We start from the raw sequence: 20643 nt of genomic DNA on the forward strand, positions 1-20643 counted from the left end.
AAAATTTTTGGTTGGAAATGAACGAACTAGAAGATTCTATAATCATATCAATTAGAATTTCAGTTTTCTCAACTAGAATATAATAGATTCAACCAGAAAATCTTAATTCATTCATTTTCAACAAGAATTCCAATTAATACAATCAAACTCTATTGTCAGCATATCATTTTCTAATAATTTCGATAAATAGTGCAAAAGAAAATCTATATTGGATTAATAGTATTGATAGGTTCTGATATATTCTACTTTTCATTTATCTACTATTTATTTTATACAATCAGTTTAAAACTGATTTACGGTTTTTAAAAATGATACACACATAAATAAGCACAATAACGTGAAATTAGGTTGTACTGTAATTATTAATATTTAAAATAATGTAAACAAAAATCTATTGTATTAATATCAATGTTCTCTAATATGTTTAATGTTAAAATTTAATCTTTATAATATGAATTTAAGAATATCATAATTACGTCTGAATAATGGTTTAAAAAAGCTACGTGATAACGTTTCGCTGTTAATATGAATTCAAACATATACTATATTTTGATTAATATTTATAAAGCAAGCGTTCGTATAACAAAGTATTATTATATATAAAATTTTGTTAAGGATCGTATAATTGCTCATTTCATACGTTTACCATTCAAAAACATTAATTCTCTAAAAAGAATCTTTCGTTTTTCATACAATTATTAAAGCAAATACCCTTTCAATATCGAATACTGTTTCAGAATGATAGTCAATGCCACTCCTCCTCCCTTAACAGAGTGCTGTAATTGGTTTGTCGCAGCTTAACTAACTACCGGATAAAGTCACCAGTAACGCTAGCATTTAAGCGGGGCTTACCGCTACGAGGCAAAGCGAGATGTTTACTGCTAATTGCGTGGCTTCGGACTTTCGATTTACCTGGATTTATGTCATGAACGTGTGGAGAAGGAAGAGGGTTAAAAAAATTTCTTCCCAATTGGTTTGCACACGTTTATTTTTTAGAAAGGGAAATTGCTCAAAAATCGAGAATGACGTTTCTTTCAATCTGATGGAGATCTTTGGTAAATATTCAGTCGTTTTCCCTTTAAAAAAAAAAACTTGATTCCGCATTGTCTTGTGTCTGCTTAATTTTCGACATTGAAAAATTACGAACCTTTATATTAGAATTCTATTAAAATAAAATCAATATTCAATTAACTATATTAACATTTTTTTTATATTTCGACTTATACAAATACATCGCTTTTAAAATAACTCACGAAAGTTTAACGATGCCAGCGAATATCCTTTGCAAATTAACTAAAATTTTTTACTCTGTTACGAGCCTCAATATATACTCTCTCGGTTTAAATAAGGAAAGAAATACTAGCTAACAGTAACAGATGAGGGAACAACGAATAGGATATACGATAATGCTGTAATATAAATAGTTGGCATCGTGCCAGATGAGTTAATTGCTAGATCAGCAGTACTTCCGTTTGTTCACCGCGAGCTCTTGGCTGGCTAGCTAAATTTTTCTTGGCAGAAAACACGCGTTTAAATTCACAAGGTATTTCTGTTTAATGTACCTGGTGCGCGCGCGTTCAGATCTCATTTGCGCGATTAAATCTTGCGCACGGCACGCTATGAGAAACGCGAAAAGTTCTTTTTTAAGAAGGACAACGTACACGAGGTATACGAGAAATCAGCGGCGAAAGAAACGGAAAACAATTCACCGCGACTGCATTCGTCGACACGTCGCACGAATCACGCGAGTTTTTCTTTTCACACGCCAGGGAGATCGAAAATTCCATCAAATGTTGAAAGGTTTCAGAGAATTACGTAAATTTGCATGATAGAAATCAGGTCAACGCGATTCAAGAAATCGGGATTAAAGTTCTCACTGTACAGAATAGTTATACAATAACGACAAATACCTAAAAGCTTGAATAATAACGCGTGATATATAAGTTAGTTTACAGATAACATCTTGTTGCTCGAGTAATATTCATGTTTATTTCATTCGTTCGTGTGACTTACATCTTGGGACTTTTACAGTTATATTTTTATACGTCTGCCAGGCTTGCTTTCACTTTTTATCGACATATATTCGTTTCATGACGTATCGACCGCAGACGTCGCCGTCGTCTCCCTCGACCCATCGTGACTCTCGCGGTCCTGAGAGGACTCATCAGAGGGTCGACGGTGAAGCAATTGAGGGTCCACGACGAGTCTGACATTGACGGTGCTCTTCCACCATCTGTACCACGGCGACACCTGGTCCTAAAGAAGGAGAGACAAATGTGAGCGAGTGGAGAGAATCGCTGGGGTCACGGCTGCTCCTTTTCCCGCTGATTTTAAATTATCCGGGCAGTTTCAGTTGTCAGGGGCAAAGGGCAGTCCACTCAATAAATCAAGCTCGAGTGACGCACCTCGAGTGCCCTCCGATGTGAAAAAGAGGCAGGGCAAAAGAGAGAGTGAGGTACAATCGAAACGGGAGAGACGCGATTCGGAAAGTGGCGCGTATTCACGATTATTCTTAATTAAACACGACGTCCGACGATTTCGATTCAACTGCAGCGATTTACAGCGCGACGCGACCGACGGTTTTATTTAAAACTTCGCCATCCTCTATCCTTCGTACGCAGAGTGCACTCAAAGTACGCTTCAAAGTGGTTACTGGATCTTTTTCAGGGATTAACGAGAGCATTCGATAACGCGCGATTCGTTAGACTGCTTTCGGATAACCGAGCGAAATATCGCGCACCAAACAAATCATTTCGTTCGCCCATCCTCATTTAGTACAGTCTCTGGTTTCAATAATACAGCAGAGACGTTAAGCGGCATGAATAATTCTTCTCTGGATCGAAAGCGCACTTTGTTCCAAGCGGAATAATGTATTATAGATTCTAGTGGCTGATAAATCTTTCGATTTATCGACGACATTGATCTGTACCGTATCAGGAATATATATGTACACTACGTGACTAGATTACCGCATATATTCTTTGCTGCACTGGCGTAAGATATAATACTATATGATAAATATGTTTCCATGAATAAACTATAAATATTAAATTATCTAACAATGCAATAAAATTTTTAATTTAAATCACTTCCTTGTACTATAAATTACTATAGAATATTATAGTAATCTATAGTAAGAAATGATTTAAATTAAAAATTCTATTGTATTATTAGATAATTTATTATTTATAGTTCATTCCCCTTTAGATTACTATAGTATTCTATAGTAATCTATAGCACACAAGAGTGATTTTAATTAAAAATTCTATTGTATTGTTACATAATTGATTGTAGTTCACTCCTCTGTACTATGGATGGGGACTATAGAAAATCATTACTGAATTAAATTTCATTTAAGCTAAAAATATTTTCAGTGAATTGATTAGTATTTAAACTGAAAACGAAATCATTAATATTATATTAATAAATAAGTTGGTAACTATTTCCTAAATAAGTTAGTAACTATTTCTGTTTGTTTTTTTTTCTACAAGAATCATTGATTTAACATTTAATTTAATTTTTCGAGTATAATTATTTAAGTTAATTTTTAATTTTTTATATTCATTAACATTTTCAAATAATATATCAGAATATTGATATGATAATCTCATTCAATTTCCCATATTTGCATACGAAAACTTAACGATTTCCATATTCATGTTTGAGATGATGCCAATAATAATTAATTTAGCAACAGCTTTGGGCTAACATAATCAAACGCAACACTTGCTCTGTGATGATTAACTGCATACGGAAAATTAACGAGCATTAGCAACTATTTTAGGATATATAAACAGTTACCGTAAATACTTGCCGTAACAGTCATAAACGGAACTCTAGTATAATTCACACTGACGCTATAAAGATTATAATCTTCATTAAGAAAGATAATTTAAACGAAATTTCACCATTAAATGAATCATATGATGAAGCAATAAAAAAGAATAAATACTTATAAATATAAAAATGTACAAATTATGTCATAATTTTTTAGGTATCCAAAAAAAATACATTAATAAAAATTTCCATTATAAATTGCGCCTTTAAAGTATCATAAAGTAAATAAGATGAAAACATTCAAGGACCCTTAGTATAACAATAATTGATACAAATCAACAAGGGCGATGTAAGAATCAAAAGATAAAAATTCATTTATTAGTTTTATATTTATATTTTATTACTTTTCACAAATTTTGACATTATAGGTATTATTTTAAATGAATTTTTATCTTTTGACTCTTACATCGCCCTTGTTGATTTGTATCGATTATTATCATAAAGTAAATCACAACATTATCCTTGTAAAGGCATAAAACGCATGATATAATTTTTTGTGAGGGATGCATGGTATTTTTAGATGAAGAGAGAGAGACCTACTCTATTAGCTATGCTTCCGCTCAGCGCACACCTCGTACGTATTCTTTTCATATCAGAGCATCATGTGTCTTTCGCGCCCTTCCGGCACAAAATGCGTTCTGACACGTTTGTTCCGGGTCGCTCCCCCATATTAGACCCGCGCATTCGAGCATCGGGATATCGCTCACCTGTTTCACCCTTACGCCGCGCCTTAATGCGTCCGCCTGGGGCAAACGTCGCTATCTGGCCCGGCGAGATCGCGTTACATAAATGTAAACCGCGGCACGACAAAGTCGTGTTGGATGCGACATAAAGTCGATGACCCAGAGGATGTATATACTGATGCAAGTTATCCCGACGTTGCTAGTCAAAATATCACGATTCTATATTCCCTACGTTACAATACGTATACATCTCAGCCAGATATGTATATTCTTTGAAAGATATTTTGCAGTAAATAACTCACGTCTTATGCGTAAGACATTCCTAGCTTACCGTGCAACCTTTCAGCCGAAGGTAATACGGTATAAACTAAGAAAAATGGCTATTGTTTCGAACTTCAAGCGTCAATAGGTATTAAGTTATGGATATTATGATATATATTGATCTCTCTACGTGTCCAAAGTATCTGAAAACTTACACTCGTGATTTCTGAAAAAAGTGTTTGGTAAAAACGTTATTCTTTGGAGTTAACAAAGACTTTGATAAAATAATGTACCTCGATGTGATGAAAATATTCTACTACTATTATTTTAAAACACTTTAACTTCAAATCATATTTGTTATATTAATGTTGCAAAATTAAAATTTACTAAACAATAAACATGACAAGTATAGTTCAAACAAATATAAATATTGCTTGAGTAAACATAATTTTATTTTTACGTATTTATCGTATTAAAAAAGTTATACAATATAATCGATTATATTAAAAGAATGAATTTATTTCATTTGTTATTCGCATTACACGGTTTATGTTCACTGAAATAAACACAAGCAAAGCTTTAGCGTGCTTATTTTTTACTAAAACTAAATTTCATTTACTGATATTTAACTGTAAAGACACATTTGGTTTCCTGAGGAAAGGCACGATGCGTTAATATGCATTTTATTTTAAATATTTTGTTTCGCGAAAATATACAATATTCTACAATATTGATTCCAATTGCTTTATTCCATCGTTGTGTATTACGTAAACCGATGATTCCATACATTTAGCTTTTGAACTAATCCATGTAAATTTAATAAGATATTCATATGAATATAATTGAAACATTTCCAATGCATTCGGCTAAAAAATATCAATGTGGGACATAATACTATATTCATATCTTTATAATGTTACATAGTTAATTAATTAAATACTTAATGAATTATTTTGATATTATGTAAGTTATTTAATGCATCTTTTAAACCAATTAATGCATTCAATTTGCTCGCATATACTGCGTCCTATTTCTATTGAACATCAAACAATAGAAGAGTTACGTATAAAATGAAAGCATTTGTCCCAATTGTAATTTAATTTTAAAAAATCAATAACTTTTAAGCCCTTTTATCGCGATAATTCTTCTTATTAAATGCGATCTTCCTAGTGTGAATTGATAGCTTAAATATTGAATTAATAGCTTAAAAGAATAAATCAAGAACATAATTACCCTGCAAAGCAGGTAAACTGTGGTGATATAGCCTAATATCACGATGGTCAGGAAGAACCATATTGCCCCTCGTGTCCAGGGCTTGGAAATTCCAATCTTATTTCCCTCAATGACAAAGTATCGCACACCTATAAAGTTACAGCAAAAAACAAATATAATATTCAGTTTAATACAATGACAGTTTTACAAAAGTGCACGCTTATCGGATGGAACTGTTGTGAGACTTCGTCAACATATGATCTGAATTCTTTTTCGCATATCATATTATTCAGTAACAATGTTATTTTCTTTAAAAGAAGCTTGAAATGCAAGAAATATGTATCAAGTATACGAACGCTAATAATAATAATAATACGCTAATATAATATTGTATAATATAATTATATTATACAATTTTTATACAATGTCGAGTAATGGTTAAATATTAAAATATATATAATAAGTAATATTCAAAAACACGGAAATATTTACAGCACTAAAAGCTCAATATTTAAATGTGAATTTTATTTATTGTTAAATAATATAAATATATAAATACAAAATAATTACTATTTAATATTGAACGATATAATACACATATAATATATACATATAATGTTAGATCGAATAATAAAACATTGCAACTTTTTTTAAATGCGTTTTGTAAAAAATGGATTTAGTAAATCATAAAATAATAATTATGTTCTATAAAATTTTCCAAACCTTCACCTTATCAAATTTGTTGCAAAATTCAACGGGCAAGTTCAAAAAATATAAACAAAAGATAACAAATATTTGCGTCAAATTCCTTGATAGAATTTATTTACTTGACCATAAACTGGGAGACCAGTTCTATTATCCAAAAAGCGACACTCACCCAAAAGGCACACCGCGACTAATCCCACCGTAACAATGGTGAGTAATGTTAAGATGAGCAGGTCTGATTCTATATTCCTACGATTCCGCGGATGGCTAATCCATATCCTCAGAGATTCTGGCCTGCAGGTATTCATAAAAATGATAACTACACGTAGCCGAGTACGGCCATTAAGATAAAAGCTCAAAAAATTCATCCTTGGAGGATTATGCACTTTATACACAGAACAAAATGCTTGTCGGTAAACACAATGTGATGTTAGAATTGTATAATGCACTGCTTCAAATTATATAAAAAATACAAATAAAAATAAACATAACAATAAAATATACCCACACGAGTAAAACTAATATTATTTTAAGATAAACCTTCTCTTGTAGACAAAACATTAATTTCTTATTCTATAATTCCAACAACCGATTGTAAATTTAAAGTGATGCATCACACGTTATTTTAACGCATAAATCAGAATATAGACGTCGCAGTTTATCGTCGATTTCTAGAGCAGTTTACTCAATACATCATTTTTGATGTTCGAGTAAACTCCAAACTGCAACCTGATCGACTCACAGTGAGGAAACAAATTGTACAGAAGAAGATAGGAAAAAAAAAACAAGAAATATGACCGAGATCAATTCATCGCGAAAAGGAGAATAATGGGTATGGTAGCGGAAAACGAAATAAGGAAACTTGCCGGTGTGCAAGAGATCGAAGTGCATTTCGGATGCTTGAATTACATCCAGCTTGAAAGTGCACCCTCCCCGTGTTAACCCGATAAATGTAATGCTCACCATCGATAACGAGGCGTCTCCACGGCATTGAAGTAGTACCGGCACAATTCGCAGTACGTTCGGCACGACTGATTCAGCCATCGTTCCAAGCAGGACAAGTGCACGTAAGCCAGCGTGCCTTTACATCTGGAAACGATACGCTGCATATATCTTATTGCAATATTGTAATGTATGGCATTAGCCGACTTAAGAAAATGAAACGTAATTTTATCAAAAAATATTGTAATAACCGACGATTATACGTACTTCTTTGTGGAAAAAGAACTTTACACTTGGAACAAAATTTATTAAATTTTAATATTACATATTTCTTTGAATAGTATTAAGTAAACATTTTTAATTACAGTAAATAAATGTTTAATCAATAAAAAGATAATGGTTAAATCAAATTAATGATTTTTTTTTATCAAATAACTATACGTTTACATTTAATAAATATTTACTTAGAACTGTTCAAACAAAATTTATTAAAATTTAGTATTTTTAAATGTATTTATGTCATTTAAATATACAGTCGCAGAAATGAATTAAATTTAAAGAGCAATCCGAGATGGAATTGTAAAGGATATAGAAACTAAGTGACTTTGTTGATGCTTTTGCTGAGTAGTCTGAATACTCGAATATACTCTCTCAACTGTTTTCAAGCAATCGTAAAAGACAGCTCAAACCGACGCTAGACTCGGCTTTTAAAACCAACATTTAGAAAAAAAATAGTGTCTAGTCTCGTTACAAAAACTACATTTAAATTTCAGTATAACCTTTATATTTATGAAATAGTTTAAATATGTAAAATTAATAATTTTTCAATAAAAGTGCAATTACTGAATTATAGCAATTCATTAATGTTTTATATCTAATATTGCATCCGCATTGTAATGTTCTTTCGTACAAATGTATATTTGTAAAAATAAAATTATAAAAAAGCACATTATTGCATTCTGTAAATATCCAGAAGTATTAAATCTATTCATTCGCGTGTTCGCTCGAGAACGAACACGAATCATCGAAATTTATTCCGCCATCGAGAACGCAAGAAAAATAAGTTAGATCCGATTCTCCTCATTAATCTCTGCCGTTTCGGACCGAACGCCTATGGCTTCGAAGTAACATTTGGATTAGAAAGGATATCCGTAAGTTCGAGAATTATGAAGGTAAATACTCGCGCGCGCGGGAAATTTGCAGCCGGTCGCTCTCATTTCGCACGTTTCTACTGCGTTTTCACGTAGTTCTTCAAGCACGAGTTGTGTGTCCTTAATCGCCGGGACACGTTTCTCGAACTATTCACTCATTTATGCCGTCTACGGTAGCGGGCCATAAATGAGAAAGGGAAAGGGCAAAAGAGGAGCTAAAGAGAAGTTCTTCTCTCGTCCCTTCTTAGCACGATTCCCCATCTCACAGCCAACGCGAGAATTATGCGACTACGTGAGGTCGATTTCGGTGCCAAGCCGGAATATACTTCATTCGACGATAGAGTCACGACGTTTCGCTTTGTCAGCCGTGTTAAACGACCGCTGTTCGCCGAGTAATCTCGTTATTATAAACAGCACCGGCAACTATCATGACATTGCTCTTCGCTTCCTACGCATCCTACGTCTACGATGTATGCACTGTATGCAGCAGCGCGCAAATTAGTCCGAACAAGATACGGAAGTCAGTAAACCTGAACTGTACTACTGTTGCACAATATAGTGATTCCAAAGACAAGTTTATGCGTTAAAGTCTCGTTAAAGTGATATCAGACTCGCATATATGAGATCTTCTTGTTAAATAAAGGAAATGATTATACGCGACTGAATATAGAATCTATGTATTTAACGTATGATAGAGTCTCTAATTATTTCATTTGTTTAATACGGTTGCCACATTCTGAAATTTCATAATATTTTCTTGCTTTCCGGACAAAAGTTCAGGTGATTTTCTCTGATGCTTTCAATATTACTTTAAATTTTTTATATTTTTGTCCTGATTTGAAAATCGTATTATAAAATATTTTTATAATTGAAATTTTTAAACGTTCGATTCTTTATCACTTGTTATTGGTACTCGCAAATTTACATCAACACTTTTTTATAACTGCAAAAATAGTTCTAAAAAGAATTCTATAGTGCTGTCACCTGTCTATAAAAAAATTTAAGAATTACCACTGTACTTCCCATGCATAAAAGTCTTTAATATCCTTCGACACTTCGAGACCATAAAGTAACAAAATTACCCACTGTCAGCACCGAACGAAAGAACGTTCTTTTATTATATGATCAAACACCAACATTAATTTTAATACAATATATTTAACTTATTTTTTAATTACATATTTAGCACAGTAATTACCGATTGTGCTAGCAGCTTTAATTTTCATCCTTTTTTTATTGTCGTCAAATATTTTATAATTAAGAGAGTAATTTAACATAGCAATATAAATTATTATAAATGTAACACTATACTTCAACGTTAGTAGGTATGATGTAGGTATATTAAACTTCTTTAAAGCAAGGAATTTTTACTTTCCAGAAAATTTTCCAAAATTTCCTAATTTTTCTCTTATTTTTTACTGATCATTTTCAGTTTCCCTTACATTTTCCTTATTTCTAATTTTGAGGCAACCCTGATTTTAGTTTTAATTTCAGATAAATAAAAATATTAAATAAATGTCTCTAATAAATCTTATTGATAAATATCATATTATTACAGATATTAAAGATATCTTGTATAAGTTCAAAGTAACAAAAAATTTCTCAATAAACTGAAATATTCGTTGCGGTAACAAAAAGCGATACAGAGCACAACAGTGAATGAAACAATTCTCTTTTACGCGATTTGCCCTGTGGCTCATAGGCGTCATAAACTTTTCCCTTTGACAACATGATGTACATGGACGGTGATTAGTCCGCGTATCCGGCGAAACAGTTATCGTCCGATGAAATTTATGCTGCTCTTCTTTCGCGGCGCGATTCGCCGCAGAATATAGCTGCTGCGTTATGACATCAGTTTTGCGATTGTTCCGGCGAACAATGTACGGTATGCAGCAGAATCCGGAATACTCCGTCAGCGTCGAGTGCGATATAAGGAGCGATATTAAACGAGAAATAATTCGCGAGCGACCGCTAGGAAAGTTGCAAGCAGCGCTCCGAAAAATTTTAACCCAACTTCCGATAATAAAACATTTTAAACACTTCACCGCCTATCTACCGCGAATCTACCGGCGTTTTTGAACATTGTAATTTTGTAACTTGTAACATAGCTTCATCTTTTAGTTTAGTTAATAATTATGAATAGAAAAAGTTTTCATGTAACCGTCCCAGAAAGTCAGAGATTCGTCAATGAGTCGGTAAATTAGTCGCCGCTATCATTTTTTCCAGTATAGGTGTTTGACTTACTATGTGTGTATGTGTATTTAAATCGCTCCGGTGAAGTTAGCTTCCAACTTTTGAAAAAATTAATTTTTTATAGAACTCATTCAAGTGCTCATTGTTTACACATGTATGTATATTTCGAGTTTCGTTTGCACACTTCTAGTAAAATGTTATTTAAAAAATAATTTTAGGGAGTATTAATTTCACAAGCTCTCATTGTCAGTAACGAATAAATTAGATTTGTTTAGTCTCAAATCTCATTTAATAGATTTTTATCTGCAAATTCCAAAACAAGCCAATTGTTCGTTTGCACACATTTATTTAAACAATTATGAACAAATTAATGTTGGGGGCCTAACTTCACCCCGCAAAAAGTACGTTTTCGCCTTGAAATCTAAAGAAATAAAACTGAAATAGTTTTAATCGATAGATTTTCATTTGCACATATTGAAACAAATCGATTTTTTATTTACATACCTTTAGTTAAAAAGTTATTTACAGTTAAAGTTTTGAAGACAGTTTGACTCAGATAGATAGGTTCAAATCACAGTTAATATACTCAATATCATTTAAATCTATCTGTCTGAGTCGAATGTTCCTCGAAACTTTAATTGTTAATAACTTTTTAACTAAATGTGTGCAAACAAAAACTCAATTTGAATCTGAATGTGCAAACGAAAATCTGGATCGGTGTTATTTCAAACTTGTTTTTTTTTTTATTCCAGACGATAACGTACCTTTTGCAGAGTGAAATTAATCCTCCAACATTTATTTGTTAATAACTTTTTAACTGAAGGTGTGCAAACGAAAAATCTGAAATGCAAATAGAAATCTGTCTATTAGTGTTATTTCAAACTTATTTTTTTTTAATTCGAGACAATAACATACGTTATACAGCGTAGAATTGACACTCCCCAACATTTATTTATTAATAACTTTACAACTAAAGATGTGTAAACGAAAAATCAGCTTGTTTCAAAATGAGCAAATTTTCATTTTAAAAATCTATCGATTCGTGCCATTAATAGAACTGCGATTTAAATCTATATATATATCTGAGTCGACCATCCTCAAGACATTAATTGTTATAGTAACTTTTTAATTAAAGATGTGCAAACGAAAAATCGACTTGTTTTGGAATTTGCAAACAAAAATTTATATCTTGAGATTAGTTACCTTAAATCTAATTTGTTCGTGATTGGGAGGCTAGTGTGACATAAGGTCTCCTCAAATAGTTTTTAAAATCACTTTTTTACTAGGAATGTACAAACAATGAGCAATAGAATGAGCTATAAAAAAGTTTTCTTTTAATGTATAAATCAAAGGGTAATGTTTCTTTAATTTTTTTTTAATCTATGGAGAGGGGAGCAACACTTCAGACAGGTATCTAAATTATGTAATAACAGTTATTTTCTTTCTCTACTATGATAGCCAATCATATCGTACGCTTTAACCTTTTAATTAATTGGAGCTCTATAATATATTGCAGCGAACTTTCCCTTTACCTACTAAACTACAAAAAAACTTTACGGAAAAAAAGAAGGCATGCGTATGCTTGTCTTCCTAACCTTTTAAATTCTTTGGAGTGGAATCTCACTCTAAATTATGAAAACAAAGCTAGTGAAAAAGAGAATATTCAAAAATGAGATTTTAATTTAAAAGTTTTAAAAAGTACATTCTGGTAAGAAACAATAAGAAACGGTATTAGCCAATCGTTGACTAAGAAAGCAGTACAATCTTTGTCAGAGTGTCATTGTTTAAAATCGAGATCTCCCTACTCCTTGATAGCTCGTTATGGTACCTATCCTACGGAACTCAGTGCTTCTAAACAATCAATCAAACTATATATTTCTATGATAAATCTCTGGTTTTCTAGGACTAATAACACGGAACATAAACAAAATGCCCACATGGATGATAAGAGAAGATGGATGAGATTAATATCCGCATGACAACAGTTTTACCCTCTATTTTCTTCAAAGATGGACAGGGATAAGAAAACGGATTTACTTACTCGAAGGAGGGAAAAGGTAAAATCGAGCATTTGTATTCTCGAATGCGAGGACACGCCTGCATACTTAGCGGCGAAATTCACGAAACTACAGATGTTTCTGTCATTTCACCATAAATAGTCGGTTGCATCAAAATTCGTGATGATTCATGCGCTCAGTCGACCAGATTTCTCGTTAGCGTCGCCGGGCATTTACCACTGCGCGTCTAATGTTGTCGTGGTAACAGAAAAGAAATGGGTCATGAGATATAAACGAAGTAGTTACGTAATAGTCGAGAATTCTCACGGGGTCCTCGTGAATTAAGTCCCTACAAGCAAAGAACCGCGGCTCAGGTCGTTAAGTTGACAGGCAGAGAGTACGGATATCCCTCCATAAAAACGATAAGGATATTACCAAAATGTTAAAAATAAAATAATTGTGAAGACTCTCTCTCTGATAAAAATAGATATGCACACATTTTAAAATCAAGTGATAATCTAATTGGATCATTCTCCTTTTTTCTTTTTAAGAAGCTATAAAAGTGACCATCTGATTGAGAGAAAATAAAATTATGTGTGTTTAGAGTTTAGATTAGTTATCGAAGAATATTCATATTAAAGCCACTTTTTTTACTTTCAAACTTTGTAAAATTACTTAGATATGTGATACTTATAAATTCGAATGACAGACAGTAACAGAGAGTTTCAAAGTAATGAATCAACTTAAGGTATTCCGAATATCATTGGACTTAGTAAATTATACTAACGGTTAATCCCTCGATATTTCATGGTGACTGAATGACGCGAGATGATCATTGCTTAATCGAGCTTTAACGCTAATTAATTAGCGCCTGTCTCCCGTTTCATGCCTACATGAAATTAGCATTTGTCACTTTACGCGACGTACATTGATGGATAGTAAAGAATAGGCTATTGGGAATCGAAGCAATTGAATGCTTTTCTCAGTTTGCCTTGTAGTAACCTAAATACTTTTGTTTTGCAATTAAATTTATTACTAATCGACTTGGCTAAACTTCCAGGTTGAAATACTTAATAATAACTGGTAACAAAGCCTCTTATACATTAAAGTTCATTTAAAGTAAAAGCCATTGAAATTAGCTCGAAATGAAGACTTACTCGATTTATACTCTTTCAGGACTTTAATTCGTTAAGTAAACTCTAAACTAGTGAAATTACTAAACTCTCGACACTGTTGATATTTCGACACCGAAACTGCCGCTCTAATTCTGTGACAATTATAACTGTTTTAATTATTATAGTACCTTCAAGGGTCATTGTAGAATACTGAATAAAATGGAAATCAACTATGCATCATGAAATTAAAGTTGAACCTTACATTTTAACGTACATTACATTAAATCATGTATACAATTATTATTATTATTATTATTATTATTATTATTATGAAATATAACATTTTATGTATATCTACTCTATATTTATCACATATGTCAATTTTCAACAAATTCTTCTTGCTACGTACATCATTTAAACACATCAACAGAAATATCCGGAGCTGAATCCGCAAAATTTAAATATCGCGATGTTCCGCCATTAATACGTAAGCACTTCCCGTTTCGGTGAGCACCACATTTTTCTCGAATCCTATTAAGTATGAAAGATGGGACGTTCGTAAGATGGCGGAATTCTGTCCTAAATCCCGGACATAGCTACGTGGATGATACATGTCGTTTTGCCATGACGATAAAGTTTTCAAAATCGTAAATGTTCAACTATATCTTTTTCTTACGTGTATATTCACAAACGATTATTTCTTGAATTCGAAAATTTAAAATTATGTACTTAAAAATAAAATTATAGTTGCATTTACGTGCGAACAAACATTTTAATGACAATAGAAGAAAAAATTGCGTATGTAGTTTTATGTATGTAGTTTTTATAACATTATAACTAAAAAATGTATTAATGAGTGATTTTTGACCGTGGCAACCGTTTTTTCCACATAAAAATAGTATTTATATAATACAAAATAACTGTAATGTCCTCCCACCTTTATGGATAATTTTGCTATAGAATTGATAGTATAATAATGGAAACACTCTCAGTAACGTTATTAAGCAATTTAATCAATTTAAGCTTATTCTGAAATCCGTCCAATTACGATTCTTAAATTAGCGTTGTATCTTATCTCGAAATACATGTGTAAGCCTCATCGTAATATATTATATATATATATATGTATATATATATATATACATGGATCATAATAATCACAAATATATACTTTAGGATTATTATACATGTATATTACTGTATTTTATATGCAAATAACAAACTCGTATGACATTTTTGCTAATATTCAGAAAAGAATAATGAGATAAATCTTCCTTTTAATTATTTCAATCAATTACTTAAGTTAAAAATACACTGTGGGAAAGAAACAAAACTCAAAATTATCGGAATACTAACTTTTCGTTTGTAAGTCATCGCATTGTGCATGAACTTAACATTTAACGGTACTATCGCGGACAAAACTTTTTTTATTTATTCATTATTCAATCATTGTATATTTGATTTTAGTCTATCGTTTATTCATTCCATTAAAATTCATTTCATTAAAACATCTTAATAGTCCTTCTAAAAATTGAGATTTTGTCCATTTATGATACTGCAGTACTGCATCTAATCAAGCTGTGATAGAATGTATATGTATTTACCTACAAGGGGAAATAAGCGGTTCCTTCGCCGTGTTTGTGTGACATATTCGGCAGACACTGGACCCGACCGAGATCAGACTGCGGGTAAGCCGATGCTGTTGTCCAACGACCCCCGGAGACACTTGCTGCGTGTCGCGACCATTTAAATTGCAGGCCGAGCCCTCGGGAGCCATGGTCGATGGCGGCATCGGCATGCTGCGCTCGTGATCCAAGTTAACTGTGGAACCAGCCAAAGAGAAGGACACACCACGCGGTGCATATGCATGATCCACCACGTACTCGCGCTTATTTACACCCCATTCACCGCACCGTGCCGCCCGGCTTTAAGCGTCTATTTTCTATACGAACCGATCGGAAATCTGATAATAGTTCGCGCCAGTGGTTGCCAACCCGCAAGGTCTCGTGAAGCTTCTATCCAATTATTGTATCCTACATTTCCGAATTTAGCGGAACGGACTCTAGAGATTTTAACCAAACGTGGATTCTCTCTCTCTCCTTCTCTCTCTCTCTCTCTCTCTCTCTCTCACACACACACACACACACACACACACACACACACACACACACACACACACATTTAAGTTAATAAAAAGGATTTAAAAAGAAAAAATGTTTTCAAATGTCCTTGCAAAGGAAAGCCGATAAAAAATGCCCGATTGTGAAAACATAATTAAAATTTTTTTCACAAACAATAAATCTCATCAAAGAAGCTTATTCGATTTATTGAATCATAACTGCATTAAACAAAGCGATATGCAACTATCGCCTGAAAAAAAAAAAAACTATTTTCAACTCTATATCTGTTTAAATGTTTACAATTTTTTAACTTTTTTTATTATTTCATTTTTTTCTTACTTTTCAAAATCTAAAACAAAATTAATACTATTTTATACACATGGTCGATTTGAAGAGAAAGTTGTACATAACAGTGCATATGCATGAGCGATCACGAGAGTTTCTGCATTCATTTAGCCTCTATCCAAATCTAAATCGAATTTATTTGAAGTTTTAACGCGAAATCTGTTGGCAGCTTATTGAATAGTAAAGTTAGTGCTGGTGAACATGTCGATGCTTTGACTTCAAAAGTTCAAACATTGCATTAATGAGATAATCGGATATTTTATTTAACGGATGCTTTATTTTCTCTATTATGAAACTCAGTGATTTATTAAATGATCGAATGATATACACAGCAGAACTCATTAATTACTGAAATTTCACTAATTTTCATTATATCAGAAGTCGTATACACTTGAAAATTTTGTTTCACGTGTTATATGTATATAATTTCACGTACATCACAAATATTAATTAATTACAACTCTCATCATAATATCATCAAAGTGCGATTTTAGCAGATTAAAATTAAATAACACATCAAAGAATTAATCTCTCATAAGTAAATTATAGTATATCAATAACTTTACCCAGTTCTCGCATTCATGTTTTAAATTATCAACATTCATCATATTATCATTTATATAATTTTATTTCTTATAATTAAATGACTTCCACATGTTCGCCGTTCATCTTAAACTATTCAAAAACTAATTGGACCAAATTTTCAAATTTATATTAATTATAAGATTTGATTGGATTTTCGTTCGCGAGATACATTTAATTTCTCGAGGACTCTCAGAGATGTCGAATGAGTGACAATTTATATCATGCCCTGGTGCTCTCTTCTCTAACGAGACGCAATCTCTCGGTCTCTTTGATACGGGGAAGTAGATACTCTCAAGTTTTTCCGTGACAATGAGACCGAACTTTAAACGAAGTCTCGCCGGCTGCGGCAATATTCCAGATGAAGAATGCAAGCCGTAGCAACATCGTGACAGGCAAAACCTACCTACTTGCGTTTCCGACATCGTGAAAGTTTCCGGCACGATACATAACCAACAATTTCCCGTGAAACGAAGTCGTGCGTGTGGTGCTAAGTCCTTCAAAGTCCTTCCAATCTCGTAATTTCCGTGAAGTTTATTTTTTATGTAACGCGACGTCACCAAATGCAAATGTGGAGCCGACCTGGATGGTCGACAGAGGTAGTTTTTAACCTATCCGAGGGTGCTGACACATGGAGGGTGATGACACATGGTGATGATAATTTAGCTCATTTTCACCGTTATTTTTCTGTTTCCTCAGCGAATCGATCGCTATAAATGAAAATAGTGCTAGATCGAAAGGCTATGACTTTTTTTCGTACGAGATTAAAACATGCAATAACTCTGTGTATTAGAACTGTTGAGGAGACCTGCGAATTAATCTACCGGATCTCATTTTCCATGGATCTCAATAAATTAAAATAATCAGATTAGTCGTTGAAAATTCTTGACCTTATTAAATAAAATATTGAGAGTCAATGAATAAAAAAGAACGCAAAAAGGTGGTGATCCTCATCGTGGTGATACACTGAAGTTATTATCTTAAAAATTGGAGCAAGATTGCAAATGAACATTTCCCTTTATAAAGAACAAGTGATTTCAATGATGTCAGATAACATAATGTCAAGAAGGAAAACAATAATCAAGAACAGATGATAACAGGAAGGGGAATGTTGGAATTTCTAAAAAGAAATAACATTGCCTAGAAAACTTTAATGCACATTATCTTAGAAAAATGATACCATTGCTTTATAAATGGATGCTAAAATTATTTCTTTTAAAATTCTATAACAGTTTTTTCATTTTTTCGTTCTTTCAATTTTGCTAGAAAAACATTTTTATATGTGAAAAAGAATTAATTCATATCATGTTCCTATCATGAAAAAATAGACCTTCTATTGGTCCCAAAATATTTGATTAAAACTGAACATATTACCGGTGAATTCGTACGAGATTAAAACATGTAAGAACTCTGTGTATTAGAACATGATACTGTTGAAGAGACCTGCGAATTAATCTACCGGGTCTCATTTTCCATGGATCTCAAAATTAATCCTTGTAAACCTCTGGAACATGATCGACTATATTGATGCAAAATGCATCTATATGTATACTCGTATATCGTAAAAGCGATCGCATGCCGATGAAAAATGAAAAATAATATTACAATGAAACATTAGCTACGAAATTGAAAGCAAACTTCAGTACGTTTGAAATCAAAGCTGGATTCTTGTTGTCGAACGAGTGAAAATGCATTTCAAACTAAAATAAAAAATTTCCGTACGCTGGTACGCACTTCAATTTCGCCTTTCGTACGTAAACACTCGGTCTGTACGGTCTGCTAGCGACTTTTTATTGGATCTCGAAACGAGATTCCTTTGAAGGAAAAAATACAGTTTTGGAATAGACGTCGGAAGCACTGCAGTTAATCAATTTAAAAGCGTGTGCAGTCATATAACTTAATAAAATTACATTCTTTTATGTACAAATTGCTAATATAAAAATTTGTATTCTAAAAGAGAGAAATGTATTAACTGAATAAAAAACGAGATTTATTAATGGCTGTGACAGATTCAAAAAATAAAAATGCATTCTTATAAGACTGAATGGGCTGCGAAAATCTGAGAATGACAATCTGCTAATATTTCATAAAATATACGACATTTTTTCTCAATATTTAAGTGTCATGATGTATGACCAAAGAAATTAGAATACATAAAGATAAAAAAACAAAATTAATTGCAACAAATAATATATATTTATTATTATTTTACTATTATTATTATTATTATTTAAACCTATTATTAAATTTATTACAAAATAATTTATCAAAAAAGATACGTGTGTATATTTTTTATTTTAGAGCTCTCTATTATATATATCTCTATTAAAATTCTATAAGAACTTCAATATAGAATTCATTGTAATATTATTACATTATTTAACCCCCACATATTAATTTAAATTTGACTTTCTGTTACTTCAATCTTTTTGACTCTATTCTCCAATTATAATTATTCCACAGGACAAAATTGAACTCAGATAGTCTCTTTAAAGGAATTGCATATTTTGCCTATTTCAAATTGAGATCTGGCGAAGAATGTCCCGAGATCGTGGCCCCGTCATAAGATTATGAAGATTAATTAACTGCAGAAACTATGCTGTGCGCCAACGTCACTAAATTGAATCTCGGGCGGGTTCCTGATTTATAGCGCCACTGCATCGAAACTTTTTCCCGCGAAACGCCTGGATTTGCATTGCATTAAGATTCACGGTCTATCATTCACGGAGAAAAAGAATCTGCCGTTTGTACTTAACTTCTTCCAACAGGCGCCCTTCGAGGGCAATCTCGACTTTACTTCTTTTTAATTTTGTCTGGTCGGGAATTCGTCTCTTCCGTTAAAAAGAAAAAGAGTTAAATAAAATGTTTAATATTAAATATTATGATTTATTTATGACAGTAAATTTCAGTTATATGAATCTCATAAAAGTAATACATTTTTTATTGAATATCCAGTTCCTTTTTCATACAAAGGAATAGAAAAAAAATGCACAAAATCTGATGCGCGCTTTATGTTACTATTATACTCGTATCAACGTACAAAAGTTTTAATTAGTGATCACGTGAAAGCTCTATCAGCAATAGAACTGCTGAAGCAACGTTAATTAGGATTACGATGCTACGAATCATTCAATTTCATTACAATTTAATCACCGTAATATGGTAATAATGTGATTATTAATTACTTTTCACGTCCGGTATAAACTAATACGATACTCTAGATCGATTTAACAAATGAAACTTCGACGAAATACAAATAGAATAATTTATGGGAGGAAGTATTATGATGATTAATTCATGTACATACATATTAATAGAGAATATACGTATAAAACAGCTCTATAAATTTTGGAAGTTTCACGAGAGAAAATTGTTTACAAAGCAATTCAGACAGTGAATGCTAGAATCAAGTAACTCATCACGAATATTTCAGTTTATAAATTTTGCCTGTAATCATTTAATCTGTAAACAATTCTTGTAATCATTTTTTATTTCGATAT

General features: G+C 32.2%; 1 protein-coding gene across 1 annotated transcript; it reads right to left on the reverse strand.

The window, feature by feature from the left end:
- Positions 1–1974: 1974 nt before the first annotated feature.
- Positions 1975–17568, reverse strand: LOC108782892 (E3 ubiquitin-protein ligase MARCH8). Its single transcript, XM_018551285.1, has 6 exons — positions 17372–17568; positions 15701–16021; positions 7662–7787; positions 6871–6992; positions 6015–6142; positions 1975–2256 (listed from the first exon to the last, which is right to left on the reverse strand). Exons 1-6 carry the CDS (start codon positions 17566–17568, stop codon positions 2089–2091), a joined length of 1062 nt encoding a protein of 353 aa, XP_018406787.1. The 3' UTR covers positions 1975–2088.
- Between the last annotated feature and the right edge of the window lie 3075 nt (positions 17569–20643).

This window comes from Cyphomyrmex costatus, unplaced genomic scaffold, assembly GCF_001594065.2.
Source record: "Cyphomyrmex costatus isolate MS0001 unplaced genomic scaffold, Ccosl1.0 scaffold137, whole genome shotgun sequence".
Classification (NCBI taxonomy): Eukaryota; Metazoa; Arthropoda; class Insecta; order Hymenoptera; family Formicidae; genus Cyphomyrmex; species Cyphomyrmex costatus.

Coding starts and splice junctions, on each gene's coding strand:
- LOC108782892 (XM_018551285.1), bottom strand. CDS start 17,568: ATGTCGGAAACGCAAGTAGGTAGGTTTTGCCTGTCACGATGTTGCTAC. Junction 7,788..15,700: donor CCGCTTATTTCCCCTTGTAG/GTAAATACATAT, acceptor TATCGTTTCCAG/ATGTAAAGGCACGCTGGCTT. Junction 2,257..6,014: donor CAGTTTACCTGCTTTGCAGG/GTAATTATGTTC, acceptor CTCCTTCTTTAG/GACCAGGTGTCGCCGTGGTA.